Here is a 15,006-nt window from a genome sequence, read left to right as displayed (position 1 = left end):
AAAAAAAAAAAAAAGTGGGTTTTTTTAAATTTCTTTTTACTTTTTTTTTTTTTTTTTGAATTTATACATATATTTTGTCTTATTTAAACATTTTTATGGTCATTTTTGTCTTTTTGTAGCCTTGGGAGACATTGACAATTTTTTTTTTTTTTGGTAGTATAAATGGGACATTGATACAATTGGTAGTTTATATATACTTTTCTAAAAAATAAATAGGAGAAACTTTACAAAACCCTTTGAACTTCCACGCACTTTGAAAGTATTTCCAAAGTTCAAAAACTCTCAATTAAAAGTATCGAACTTTCAATTTATTTCAATTACCCATTCCATTAAATCTTGTCAAAATTCTCAAAATACCCCTTTTTTATTATAAACAAATAAAAAATTTGTAAAGATTCAAGTGTTTGGTTTTTTTATAAAAAATATTTTTGAAACATCTTTGATTTGTTTTTTTATATATATAAAAAAATGGATATTTTGACAAAAATTAACGGAATTAATGGAATGCGGTAAGTAAAAGTTCAATACCCTTAATTAAGAGTTTTTAAACTTTGGAGAGTAATGTCAAATCAAGTGAAAGTTCATAAAGGTATTTTGAAGTTTTCCCAAATAAATATATCAACTTGAACATTAAAGGGAAACTTCACTTACCACTCTTGAACTTTTATCACTTTTGCAATTATTTATCCAAAGTTAAAAAAATCTCAATTTAGTATATCAAACTTTCAATTTTTTATAATGTCACCCATCCGTTAGGCTTTTATGTTAAATTCTAATGGGTGGGTGTCAAAATTACCAAAATGCCCCCTTTTAAAATGAATATAAATTGAACATATTTATTTTAATGGTTAAATTGTTAATTAAATGAATAAATTTACTATTTATCTTTTACTTAAATTTTTGGAATAAGTAATGATTTAACATGGTATTAGAGCGTAGGCTATGGGTTTGAACTTTGACTTGACCATTTATCTAAAATTTCAATTAAATATTATATTTGTTGGACTTCACTTGTTGAAAAAGAATTTGAGCCCACACGCAGAGTGTTAAAACATAATTAAATAATTAAATTTATTATTTCCTTTTAATTTAACTTTTTAAAATAAACGACAATTTAATAATAATATTACCTCGTGAAATATCATTGTACATATGATACCTCAAAAGAAGGTCCACGCGGCACTTAGTAGAACAATCCAGACGCTACAGAACCAGTGGTCGCTGAAGCAATGGGAGCACTAATTGTGGCAAAATTCAGCAGGAATTTGGGGATACAGGACATTGAACTTGAAGGGGACTCACTTCTAGTGGTCAAAGCTATAAGAGCATTTGGTACTCAGTGGAGCTCTTATGGGCAAATAGGGGGGATGCAAGGGTGGTCCTTAACAATATTGGGCATGTAAAGCGAGATGGTAACTCTACGGCTCGTGAGTTGGCTAAAGTAGTGGGGAGACATGCCAATGAACAAATCTAGATGGAGGAGATCCCAATTTGTATTTTTGATATTGTTAGTACTTTAGAGCAAACTGCTCTTTCAATTTAGAGTCTTCGGGCTCTAGTTGTCTTATTATTTATGATGAAATAATAGAAGCATTTATTTATTTATTATTATTTTTTTTAAAAAAAGGTAGTGAATAGGGTAAAAGATTTTAGAGCACTAGCATTCGACTACCACAATGCTTATTTTTTTTTCCTGCTAAAACCCACAAAAATTACCCTATACTGGACTCTTCAATGTTACAGTTGCTAGATAAATGTACCTAGCAACTATAGGGATTAGGATCCCCAGCAATAGTTGGAGAATTGCCCACCAAATTTTTTGTCAATCTGGATCGTTTAATTTCATCAAACCGTCTAAAACTTACCAGGTGTCCCACTCAATATAAAATAATAAAATATTATTTAAATTTTAAAAAATAAATGTAAAATAAAATAATTAAAAAATATGGGGGTGGCTGGCCACCCCAGCTCAGCCATAGGGGTTGGCTTCGACCACCCCTTAGGGGCAAACCCATAAATTTGATTTATGGGTTTGACCTTAGGAGATGGCCAAACCACCCCTTGAGTCCCTCACTCCATTTACCTTTTTTTCATTATTTTTTTTTCTATTACTTTTTTTCTTTATTTATTTATTTTAATTTAATTTTATTATTATTATTTTTTTACGTTGCGGGTCTTTGTTAGCTCTCTGTCCACGTTGTCATTAGGGGTGGGCAAATTAACCGGTTACCGATTACCGATCGATTACCGAATTTAACCGAACCGATAGTAACCGTAACCAATAATTATCAGTTAAAAATTTTATACCAATAAGCTTATTGGTCGGTTAATAATTTGTTATCGAAAAATCAATATGACCGATAAGTTTTTATAATTTTATATTTATTATTGAAACCAAAACGACGTCGTTTTGGTTTTTATTTTATATTGTAGTTGATCAATATAAAAAAAAAAAAAAGTTTCAATAAGCTATTTTAGCAAAAAATATACCTCAAAATAACTAATTTTTAATAAGTTATTTTAGGCTTTAGCCTAACAAAACGTATTTGGGCCTCAAAAACAATTAATTTTTTGCCCAATTAGCAACAAGTTAAAAGCCTAATAAAAAGCCCACAAAAAACCGATTTAACCAACCGGTTAACCGATTACCGATATGACCGATAATTTTCGGTAACATTTCTTATCAATCGGTAATCGGTTAGGATTTTGTTAACCGATAGCTTATCGGTTAGATAAGCCCATTAACCAAACCGATATGACCAATACCCAGCCCTAGTTGTCATATGATCAATAACCAAATCAAAGAAGGTGTCCTTACACAAATTCATGGCATGTTGGCTCTCTACAATGAGCCACCAACCAATCAAATCATTATATAGCATTCCCTTTTGGATTAATTGATGTTATCTCCACCTTTGAATTATTAGGTGCGTGGTGATATTCAAAGAATTGCTCCGCTCTAAATACCCATTTTGAGGAATCTCAATCATCTCAGTGGAAAGCCTAATTTTATACTATATTGACATATTCTCAATTTTTGGGTGACTCTTGATTTTCATCTGACGTAGCATCTTGCTCTCTTAGTGATCGAACTTTTTGGTGACTCTTAATTTTTGTTTGACCTAAAGTTAATCCCTTGACTATTTAGGGCTAGTTGGCTCTTATTGCAACAAAATTTTCTATTAATTTCCTTAACTATTCAACAAATTTTGAATCCATTCTCGATTCCAACGACACCTCATTTAGTAAAACATTAATACAAGAAGACATGGCGTATTGACTTAAGTCGGTAGTATTAAGCTCTCTTTTTTGACTTCGAGTGAAGGGCATAATTATTTTATTGGCCCTTACACGGATTAAGCTAGGCCAGGATTAAAGTAAAATTGGAATAAGGATGACAGTTATAACCTTGTAACCAAATACCGTAGATTTTAACACCACATCGGAATGAGAGAGTACCTGTGCTGGGATAACGCTATCCGTCCACTGGAATAAGAACTCCCACCAAATGCTGCAACCAAACAGCCTTGTTCTTCCTCCAAATAACCCAACTCACGATTCACAAATCGCAAATAAGAATTGCACCGCAACGGCTGCACACCGCCGCCTCCAGCCTTCGCCACAACCGGAGAGAACGCCGTCAGCTACCGACTGCCGTTTCCGCACTCAGCCCAGTGAAACTGGTCCTACGTTGCAGCACCGTTCACAGTTACCACGAGCGTCCGCCTCGTCGTCGACGACCACTTCGCACAGGTAATCCACTCGCACGACGGCTCACTGCCCTTAAAGAAAAAAACCCAAAAAAATAACCGCTCTGATAACAGTTGGTAAGAACCGTAGTTCTTGTCAACTAAAATCAGAGAAAAAAGGGGTAGATTTCAGTTGACAACCGAGAATTTGGACTTATTTAGAAGCTGAAATATGGCGATAAGAATTCTAGGAGATGGAAATTCTAATTGATTTGCTGGTTGTAGTTGGGTTAGTAGTGTTAATGGTGCTCTAATTCCTTGCTGGTTGTAATTGTTTTCGTGGTATATTCGATTTCCTAACAGTGAGCCATGGCGGAGACGAAGCGAAAATCTAGAGACGAGCCTAAGCGCATAGAGAAGAAACTGAATAAGAAGAGGAAGCAAAAGCAATCAGAGTCTAAAACCCTAGCCAAGAAGGGCAAGAAAAGCGATGGGAGGAAGAGGAGCGGTCCCCGGTTGCCTAATTTGCTGCGAAAAGAACTCGGCCGCTTAAACCCTAACTTTCCCTCAAACAGTGAGGGTGACGAAGAGATCGATTCCGATGAGGGAGAGTTGTACACGGGGGACGTCTACGAGTACCAGGAGGGGGTCCCCCAAGAGGAGTCCAGGAAAAACCGCCGGTTCGACCCTGTCGAGAACTTCGAGTACGAGCTTCCTGAAAATTACAAGGTTCACTCTCTCTCTATTAATTTGTGCTGTGGTGCTTTGTGTTGTGGAATTTGAACTGTTTTGAGGTGATTTGTATTGCTGAATCATTACGAGTTTTGTGAAATATCGTATTTTGTGGTTTTATATTGGAATTTTGTGTTGTCTGATGTTCCCGTCCTTTGAAACTAGTGTGCTTTTTGAGGTTTTGTTAGTTGATTGCTACATATTATTAGATTTTTATTGGTTTTTGTTATATGGGCATGGGTGTGAGTTTTTAATCCAGTTTAATGTATTTGTCGCCTCACTAGTTGTGGTCTTTGCTTTGTTTGCATTTGCGTATTATTCTTTCGAAGTGTTGCCAGACATATTGTCTCAAAATCTGGTAGCTAGTTGTGATTATGAAATTGAGTTCTAATAAGAAAGTTGAACAAAATAAGATAACAGATTCTGGGTTGGAAAATTCAGCTCATAATCCACAGTTTGGTGGAATGTAGGAAATTATTTGAGATTCAATGTGCTGACCGTTTATTTTATTTTATCTTTATTTATTTATTTATTCGCAATTGTATCTGCTAATGAAATAGTAATTGGGAAATTTGAGTAAAATTTTCTGCATATGGAAGAATTGAAATGATTAGTTTGTCTAGATATGAGTAAATTTGAGCATTCAGGGTAAAACTGTATATGCAAAAAAAAAAAAAAAAAATGTAAATTAGTAACCTGTCTTTGGGTGTGATGCCGATGGCTTGAACTTAATAACAGATTTGGGTAGATTTAAATAGACAAAAGCAGGTGAAGGTAAATAAAATAACGAAGTTTATGTAAGGAAGTTAGCGTGCACAAAGAAATATCGATTAATTGTCGCATGGTTGGCTGAGACTCTCTAATCTTGCATTGTGAAGAGCATATCTTTGATACTGACCACATCTGTAAGCTACATTCAATTCACAGCCTTACTCTTGCCCAAACTTAAGTTGACTAAACTATATAGCTCCCCAGTCGCCGCTGTCTTTCTTTTTGATTGCAGAATAGCATCAGTTAATGTACAGCTTTCCAGTTCATTTATTTGTACTTCTCTCTTTTTTATTTCTTATGTAGGATGAGAATGTGCTGTCAGATGACGATGACGAGGATGATGACAACATGAACAAGAGTGAAAATGTCAATGATGATGAGATTGAGGAGGATGATGGAAGGCATGGGAGGATGTTGCAAGGAATCACTGGAATGCCTAGTGAGGCTTTTGAAGGTAAGGTAGCGCTTTAAGATATCTTTATTAGTTAAGTTTGAGGTGTATTGAACAGTGTAGTCAAATGCTAGCCACAAGTGCTTGTCTTTGGGTTCAAGTGAGGTGAGGTATTGATGCAATGAAAAGTCATTGAGTGGTGCAACATTGTCCAGTGGTACACTAGGTTTAACTTGACCCTGACCTATATAAATATTGTCTAGTGGTACACTAGGTTTAACTTGGCCCTGACCTATATAAATCTTTGGTCCAACAAATGCTCTTCCAAGGGAAAGGTGCGTCAACGTTAGGAAGAAGAACCTAGGATTTGACCTCAAAAAGGTCTTCTTTTTGAGGGCGTCCAACAAAGTCTATCATCGCCTCCTGACGCACTTTAGCAGAATACAAAACATTGAAGGAGTCCTCCTCCTAATCATGCACCAACCTGGTGAAATTAATGTCTCAATGGGCCGTATCATTGCTAACACTCCTAAGGTTAGCAACCATTGCATCCCTATTCCTTGCAAGGCAAAATAACTCAGGAAAAGATTCCTTCAAAAGACGATCTCCAACGCTGTATCTCATGCCAAAACTGGTATGAGAGCCGTCAGTCACCTCCACACTAGTAACACTAGAGGAATCATCCCACCCCCTCCTAATGCTTTATCAAAGTCCCACCCCCTCCTAATGCTTTATCATAGTCCCACCCCATGAGCTCCAGTGACCCCCTTAGTACACCATCGGCCCGTCAAACTCTCATACTTATTATCTACAATCTGACGCCAAGAACCCTCGCTCTCCACAGCAAACCTCCATACCACTTACCCAATAGAGCTTGATTGAAAGAAGTGAAGCTCCTGATCCCTAGCCCTCCAAGCTGAATAGGAGTACAAACCTTCTTCCAATTAACAAGATGGAATTTAGGCTCATTATCCACACTACACCACAAAAAATCTCTGCCCAATTTTTCTAACCGATTAGCTGCACCTATTGGGATAGGGAAGAGGGAAAGGAAACAAGTTGGAATGTTGTAAAGATTGCTCTTAATCAACGGTACTTGACCACCCTTAGACATGTAAAGTCTTTTCCATCAAACTAATTTTCTCTCCATTTTCTCAATTATAGAATCCCATATAGACTTAGCCTTATACTTAGCACCCAAAGGGAGACCCAAATATTTCATAGGCAACATTGATGAGACCCTTCAACCCAGAATACGAACCAACCTACTCACATTTGGCACGTTACCGACATGAACCAATTTTGATTTAGCTAAGTTAATCTTCAACCTAGACGCAGCTTCAAAGCAAAGGAGTACACATCTTTGGCATCAAAAATTATCTGGAGCACTCCAGATAATTATCTGGAGCACTCCTACAGAAAATGAGGGTATCATCAGCGAAAAGGAGATGGGATGCAGGTACAAGATCATCACTCCTAGCCCCACTGGAAAACCAGAAATAAAGCCCCCAATCACTGCTGTGGCATTGGGTTTTTTGATAAGTAATTATGAACCTTTAACTTCATTGGTGTTGAAGCAATTTCAAAAGAGCTGTGGCATGTAAGGAACACTTAATTATCGTTGTACTGAATTACTTGGTGAGCTGTATTTGAAAGACTTTCTAGGATTTTCTTTATGACGGAAGCTGATGGTTCAATATATAAGTTTTGAAGATTAGTATTTTCAAGGATAATTCATGCCTAAGCATTGTGTTTCACCTTGTCAGGTTTATATGAATAAAAAATATCTCTTGAGCGGGTTTAGCTCATACGTACAGTGTACATTGTCTTTTCTTTAATAAATTCTTATTACCCAGAAAAGAATTGAAATTCTGTGGGTGTTTATTACGTGTCTGTGTTGATAGCAATTCTTGTATCCAAATGAGTTAGAGAACTGTACCATCAGAGGGCAGACCTCTGAAAGATTAAATCTTCGAAGATTAAAATAGCCTGTGTTTTGCCTGGTTGTCGAAAAAATTTCCACAATGAATTTAAATGAAATGTGTCCCGAATGGGGCATTTAGGGATTATTCTTGTGGCTGTTAGAAGCCATCCATCTATCCTTTTGGATATTGTAACATGATTTCATTCAACTTTATGTACACAGGGAAGAGGAAGAAAGATAATGTTGTTATATCTGAGGGATATCCAGAGTCTGAGTATAATCCTACTCGTGATGTTTTGGATGGTGATGGCCGCATTAGGGTGGAAGATCTTCTAGGGCCTCTTCAAGATAAACCTGGTTTTGGCAAACTTAGAAAGAGAATGGATCAACTGAAGAAATCTGAGGCTATTGAAGCTCCGCTTCCACAAGCAGTTCGGGAGAAGGTGGAGAGGGGTACAGCGTATAAAATATCACAGAAAGAGATTACCAAGTGGGAGCCCATAGTCAAGAGGAACAGGGAGGCACCCACCATATATTTTGATGAAGATACAAGCCTAGGTTTTTCAACTGTAGGAGCAATAGCTTCTGAATTTGAACCTAGAACTGAATTTGAGAAGAAAATGGCATCATTGATCTATCATGACAATGTTATGGAAGCTCACAGAAAAGATGGTTCCAGGCTTCTTGAATTAAACAAGGTATGGAAGTCATATATATCCCTTTTTTTTTCAATAAATCTTGTGTTCTATCATTTATGGTATAGCAATCCCTCCACTTTCCCTACTGTTGAAAGTGTTTTTCCCTTTGTGATACAGTTATGTAAAAATTACTAATCTGCCTAAGCATTTGCAACTTTAGGATTTAATGGCAATTCTTGAAGTTGCATATTTTATTAAAGCTTTTCTATCTACTTGGTTATGTTGAAGACAATTGTGGAAATTATCGAAGTAAAGATGTCTCCTCTGTGAATGGACGTGTGGGAGACTACTGGCAAACATGAGAATTTAATAACAGGAAAGTGTTGAAATACTTATAAAAAAAAGAAAGAAAAAAAAGAAGCATTGAAATCATTTTTATGCACTCTAGTGAAATAATTGGATTTTGTCATTATATGTCCAATGGCTTACTGATGATGCATATCCACAAACCCACTTCAATTTTATTTTTTTATTGTCCTATAACTGCTTCTTAAAAAAAAAATTTGTGCCTGCTTTGTGGGTGGCTTTCATTGCATGGAGTAAACAAAATGTCTCTAAAGTGAGCATATACATTTCAAAACAAAATTAACATCAAAAGCGTCCAGAAAGAAAGGAAAGTTAATTTATAAAATTATTGGAAATATGAATTTTGCAGGAAAAAGGTTGATTCTTATGGAAGAGAAAAATCAGGTTTAATTGCTTTTTACATGAAACATTTCCTTCTGGCCGCCAAAAAAATCACTATCTCTGAAGGATAAGCAATCCAAGCCACACCCAAAAAGGGAGCTATAGAACTGTGGATTTAGAGAACTTGCGATTAGTTGGTGGATAGAGACAGGTGGATAGAATGTCTTTTTTCACTCAGGTACTGAGTGCATAGAGCTTTAAAGATTTCCTGAATCTCTTTGGCAGCATCTGGATCTCTCATTTAGAAAGAGATTTTGAAGGTCACCAATTTGGTAGTGCCTACTGCATCCAAATTCTAAATACCCTCTCTCAAAATCGGCACCTAAAAATGGCTGTAATGCCATAAAATCATTTTTATTAAGAGCTGACATAGCTATAAAATTCTATATAATATGATGGAATGGAATTGTGATAATGGGATATGACCTCCATCTGAATCATCTCAGCTAGGTGATTATATAAGCTGCACTTTATTCTTTCATGCTATTATAGAGACTTGGAGTAAATGATTATTATTATTTTTTTGGTCAAGTTACGTGTGAATATCAGCTAGGTGCTTTGATGCTTCCGATTTTTTGGGAGGATCTTTTGAATTACAGGTTTTGTGATGTTTGTTATGTGTGACATTATTGATCTGTGCCTGTGTGAAGCTCAACTTTGCCTTTTGTTTTTTGGTCTGTGGGGAATGTGTCTCATTTTCAATCATGCTTGGCAGGTATCTGTGGAAGATGAAAAGGAGCGGCAGAATCGTATTGCTAAAATGCGCAGCCTTCTTTTCCGTCATGAAATGAAGGCAAAGCACATAAAAAATATCAAATCTAAAGCGTACCATCGTTTGTTGAAGAAAGATAGAATGAAGGGAGCAGCTGCACAGATTGAAATGGATCCAGAAGCTGCTAAAGAGCAGGCATTGAAGCAAGAGTTCAAACGGGCAGAGGTGACCATTTTTGTTAATAATTTTGTAGATAGACGATAGAGGGTCAATTTTTATGAAGTGTTTGTTATGCTGAAAAAGTAAACTGGATTAGTAAATCTATTCTATTTCCAAATTCATGCAGGAACGCATGACACTTAAACACAAAAACACCTCCAAATGGGCAACACGCGTTCTACGGCGTGGTTTGCAGGCGCAAGATGAGGGTACTAGAGCTGCTATATCCGAACAGCTCCACCAGCATTCTCTTTTGACGAGAAAAATGAACTCTATGAAAGACGGTAGCAGCAGTGGTAGCGATGACACTAGTGATGAGGATGATGATGCAGATGAAAATTCAGCTGTTGAAAATCAGGATAGGACATCCAAGTTGTTAGAAAAAGCGAAAGAGAAGACCCTCAAGATATTAGAAGAAGAAGATGAAGTGCCTAAATCAGGATTGCTTTCTTTACCTTTCATGGTAATCTTTGGTGTTCTCTTGTTAGTTTTCTTAAGAAGTTGTACTATATTATTTTGCTGGTGGTGTAAATTATAGCTTCCATGGAGACGTAAAATTATTGGTTCTAATCCTATACCCCTTGATGCCTCAAAAGATTAAGAAATTTGCAGCATATTTTCTGTCAGCACATTGCTATTTTGCTTTTAAAAAGGCTGGGGGCCACATGAAAAGGACCAAATTCACAAAAGAACAGTGTGACTCCAATTTCTGCTTGTTCTGTCCCCATCAACCCCTACATTTATTAAGTTGGAACTTGCTTTGGACCTTGTAGTGTAAGTCATTGACATGTGCTATGTTTTGATGTATACATAGTTATGGTTTCTCTTTAATTTGCTTTTGTGTAGGAGCGTGGGCTCAAGAAAAGAAAGGAGGCAGCTGATGAAGAAGCTAAACTTGCTCTTCAAGAGTTTGAATCATCTTTGAGGCAGATGGACGATTCAAGTGGGGCAGAAAATCCAAAAATAAAGGCTTCAAGTGGTAGAAGGGTATTTGGTGCTGCAGCTAAAATGCATGCTCCAGAATTGAGAAATATTACTAAATCAGATAACTTTTATGCTAATAGTGAAAGTGAAGATGACTTGGAGGCCAAAGAAAATATTGTTGATGTGGGGAACAACAGAAGTAATGATTTGCAGAAGGATGTTAAAATTGATTCTGTTTTACCTCAGAATTCTGTTTTTAAGGTAATGGGATTTCTTCCAGCAATCTTTCTGCTTTCTCCTAGACTTGTGTTTCTTGATCTGTAAGTGTGAAAATATTATTTTTAATGGTTCACAGAGCTTTGATGATATTGTTAGAGACCCGGGTCCCAAGACAACATATGAAGTTGCTATTTTTGCATCAGACAGATGGAGAAAGGTTAGTTTTGCTGCCAATGTTTTGGAGGAAACTTAGGATTTTCTTTCTTTTGGAGGGATTTTTGTACTGATCATAATGTGTACAATGAGCAGATGGACAGCAGAAATGAAGTGGACGCCAACAGCAAAAAGTCCCTGAAGGCTGTTGAACCTGAACATAATCAAGATTTAGAGGTATGATATTATTATTAGTTGATGGAAGTTGACTGGATTAAATAACATCCTTGAGCACATTTTCCTAATCATTGCAAAAGCAAATAATGTCATTGCAAGGACACGTCAGCCAGCAAAAAACTACAATTAAGAAATCAAGAAAGGATGACATAACCCTCATGCAACATTTACGAAATCAGTCCAGCGTATGGCCTAACAACATTAACATTAGTGTTTTATTCTCGGTGGAAATATTGTGGACCTATTATAAAGTTAACTCTAAAACATTCACAAATCACTGAACTTTAAGATTGGCTCTAGTCTAATGAAGCTCTATCATTACTCTTGATAAGGGATTCTGGGGCATAACCTACTCCCTAACAATAACATATACCCAAAAGATCCACTTGCCATTATCCGTAGGGTCAGTTCTAACTGCATTGGATAAAACATATTTTGTTAAAAATTCAATTGTCTGAATCAACACTTACTTGTTTGTCTTCAGAAATAAATAGTCCTCTAAGATTGAAATTGATGTTGATTTCCTGCAAACTTACTGGTTACGTATAAGAAATAACACGTTGATAATATTTTTGATCAAATTGATCTATTTTTTGGTCAAATTCTGTGGAATTGGTAGGAAGAAGGATGCCATGAATCTCATTTATTCTAAAATACCTTCATCTACTGTTTTTTTTTTAGTCAGTACCTCCATGTACTGTTTTACAGAAGCTTTTATGATTGAGAATCGAAACTTTTTTTTGATTTGTCAACAATAAGGTCCATTCAAGTTTACAATACAGACTCTTGTTTTATTCAGTAACAATGGGTTAGGATTTTCTTTTTACTTCCTATCATTACTAGTTCCATCGATGTGAAGATCTTATGGATTGGGATATTCTCTCTCTCTTAGACTTTCTGTCTCTACAGAATGAAGGATTTCGGAAATCAGTAGATTTTCTGCTTGAGGTCATCTTTCTCCTTTCCGTGTTCTCTCTCTCACCCTGTCTCTCTCCCGTTGATGTTGATTTTCTATATGGCTTATTGAAGAATTGAGTCAATAGAGGTGTTTGTGTTAGGTGAATTCAAATTAATGTTTCTTACATACTGATCCAAAGATTAAAAAGGGTTTTGAGTAATTGTAGAAATTTTGGTAGAATTTGGGAAAAATCCGTGAAACCCAATGCTACTTACGGAACTATCTCTCAAGCTTTGCATAAACTGGTGTTTTTTTTTGTATACCCATCCAAAGATCATGATCTCTTAGCTAATCATTTATTTGTTCATTTATCTTTTAAATATTTGCACTGCTATTTTTATGACTGAGTGCCTTGCTGACTTTTTTGTTATTTATCTGTTTTAGAAACATGTGAAGGAAGTGAGTGAGAATAGTGATACAGAGAGTGAAGGGCAGATGGTGGATGGGGTTCTTGCTTTGGGTCCTAAACCATCTTATGAACTTCCTTCTCAAGCAGAGCTTATTCGACAAGCTTTTGCGGGGGATGATGTGGAGGAAGATTTTGAGAATGATAAACAGAAGGTTCTGAACCAGGAAAATCCTGATCCTGAAAAGCCTGTTTTACTTCCTGGCTGGGGCCAGTGGACTAATGTACAGAAAAAGAAAGGGGTACCTTCTTGGATGCTTAAAGAACATGAGGATGCCAAGCGGAAGAGAGAAGAAGCTCTTAAGAAGAGGAAGGATGCACATCTCAAACATGTTATTATTTCTGAGAAGTTGGATGTAAAGGTTTGTGGTCCTAAATGCATCTCCAATAGCTATGCTGAAATTTGATATGAATTCACAATGCAAAAATGGATTTATAAGTCACTGTTTTTAACGTGCATATGGTTTGTATCTTTGCCAGGTAGACATTTGAGCTACCATCCAAAATTAAGCAGTCACCAGGCATTGAGATTCACTGTTTGAGTGGTCACTGAAAATGATAATTTCTCTAAAATATACAGTTTTACACGTTTCTGAAAATGATTTTTTTAAATGGGTAAATGTTAAAGATCAAAGAGAGTTCTCTTTGTCATATTGAGGTAGATATATGGTTTAGTACCTCAGGCAATCATTTACTGTTGTGTGGTGCATTGCGGTATAAGTTTTCTCATGTTGCCCTTCTAATTAAGTCTTGGTGTTCTGTTATTTGGCTTTTTATGCACAAGGGTCTGCTTTATTATTCCCTTTTCTGCTGATCAAGTGACCCATTTTCTCTGTATTTGAATTTGGCAGGCTGAGAAACTTCTTACAAAAACATTGCCTTACCCCTTCACGTCCAAGGAAGTTTTTGAGCAGAGCATCCGCATGCCAATTGGACCTGAATTCAACCCAGCAACGGCTGTTGGAGCTCTTAATCGGCCTGAAGTAAGTGCCTCACTACAAAACCACTGCAGATTGGGTACTTTGATGAAGGGTTTTTTTTTTTTTTTGGGAAGATAATTAACTAAGTGAACTACCACATGAAAAGATAACCTCCAATGAAGAACTTTCCTTTTTCCCTCCTCTCCCATGAATTGATTGATGGGTGTAATTTATTTGCCTGTATTTCTCATTTCTCAACTTGAACGATTCTGTGCAGGTGGTGAAGAGAGCTGGTTTGATTATAAAACCAATCGAGTTCAAGGAAGTGAATCCTCATGAAAATACGGAGGATCACAAACGGAGTGGACAGAAACAGAAGATGAACAAGAGTAAAAGCAATGGTGGCAAAACGACTAAAAAGATGAAGACGACAAAGGGCAAAACCACAAAGGTCAACTGAGGCCTTCCCTCCCGTTTGTTGGGGATTTTGTTTTCTGATTCCTTTCTTCCTAAAGATCTGAAGTCGTTCCCAGTTTTCCATGTTTGGGAAGAACAATGGAGTAATACAGCAAAAGTAGAAGGAAGATTAACTTATTAGTTATATAGAATTCGATAGGTGTATTTGTGAAATTATTTGTTCGCGTATTGCGTAATTTAAGGCAGTCAAGATTCAAGGAAGTGAGAATTTTGAGAGGTTTCAATCCATGTATCTGCGGGTATTCATTAGCTGTAATATTTTATTATTATTATTATTATTATTTTCAGTAATTGAATTTTCGCCTGAAATTCTTGTGTCCTGTTAAACTGATTGTAGCCTAGCAAACACAAGTGACGATTTACGTGCCTTAATAAAAGAAAATTATTACCTCTCAATTAAGCACAATAGAGGATGGTGGCTGCATTTGCACGAGGTAATGCTGTATAGTCTATGAATCTAACGTTAAATTAGCTGCTTAGTGTAAAAGAATTTAATGTAAGGTGTTTGATATTGCGATTTTTCAAGAATAATTTGTATTTTTAAAACATATCGCAAAATGTAAGGCGTTTGACATTGTGATTTGAAAAGTATTTAATCTAAAATATGAAAAAAAATAATTGTAATTTCTATAAGCAGGCTATGGGGTGCTTATTTAAAAAAATGCGAATTTAAGCCAAAATCTTGATTTTGTATAACAAATATTTGATAAAAAAATTACTTTTTAACCTGTTTTAAAATTGTACTTTTTGAAATCGCAATCTTAAACAGACCAGATTAAATTAAAGTTGATTTATAGTTTTATATTACACAATTTGAACTTAATAAGCAGTATTTAAGGTTGACAATGTTTTAAATGTCCATCTTCACACATCTATATAAATCATTCAT

The 15,006-nt window shown here is 35.9% G+C and overlaps 1 protein-coding gene across 1 annotated transcript; it reads left to right on the top strand.

Annotated features, from left to right (window-relative positions):
* The first annotated feature begins 3,581 nt into the window (after nucleotides 1-3,581).
* On the top strand, nucleotides 3,582-14,426 carry LOC132170993 (U3 small nucleolar RNA-associated protein 14). Its single transcript, XM_059582178.1, has 12 exons — nucleotides 3,582-3,753; nucleotides 4,053-4,418; nucleotides 5,496-5,646; nucleotides 7,730-8,205; nucleotides 9,608-9,829; nucleotides 9,951-10,286; nucleotides 10,670-11,008; nucleotides 11,103-11,183; nucleotides 11,276-11,356; nucleotides 12,699-13,082; nucleotides 13,572-13,703; nucleotides 13,918-14,426. Exons 2-12 carry the CDS (start codon nucleotides 4,059-4,061, stop codon nucleotides 14,098-14,100), a joined length of 2,745 nt encoding a protein of 914 aa, XP_059438161.1. The 5' UTR covers nucleotides 3,582-3,753; nucleotides 4,053-4,058; the 3' UTR covers nucleotides 14,101-14,426.
* The last annotated feature ends 580 nt before the right edge of the window (nucleotides 14,427-15,006 follow it).

Source organism: Corylus avellana, chromosome ca2 (genome assembly GCF_901000735.1).
Source record: "Corylus avellana chromosome ca2, CavTom2PMs-1.0".
NCBI lineage: Eukaryota > Viridiplantae > Streptophyta > Magnoliopsida > Fagales > Betulaceae > Corylus > Corylus avellana.
Note: the sequence above shows the minus strand (reverse complement) of the source record. Positions and strands in the feature narration are given on the sequence as shown.

Bases quoted from the DNA above. Each gene is read 5' to 3' on its own strand.
- LOC132170993 (XM_059582178.1), top strand. From the start codon at position 4,059: ATGGCGGAGACGAAGCGAAAATCTAGAGACGAGCCTAAGCGCATAGAG. The intron at 5,647-7,729 runs GTAAGGTAGCGC...TTATGTACACAG, and splicing joins GCCTAGTGAGGCTTTTGAAG to GGAAGAGGAAGAAAGATAAT. The intron at 13,704-13,917 runs GTAAGTGCCTCA...GATTCTGTGCAG, and splicing joins GAGCTCTTAATCGGCCTGAA to GTGGTGAAGAGAGCTGGTTT.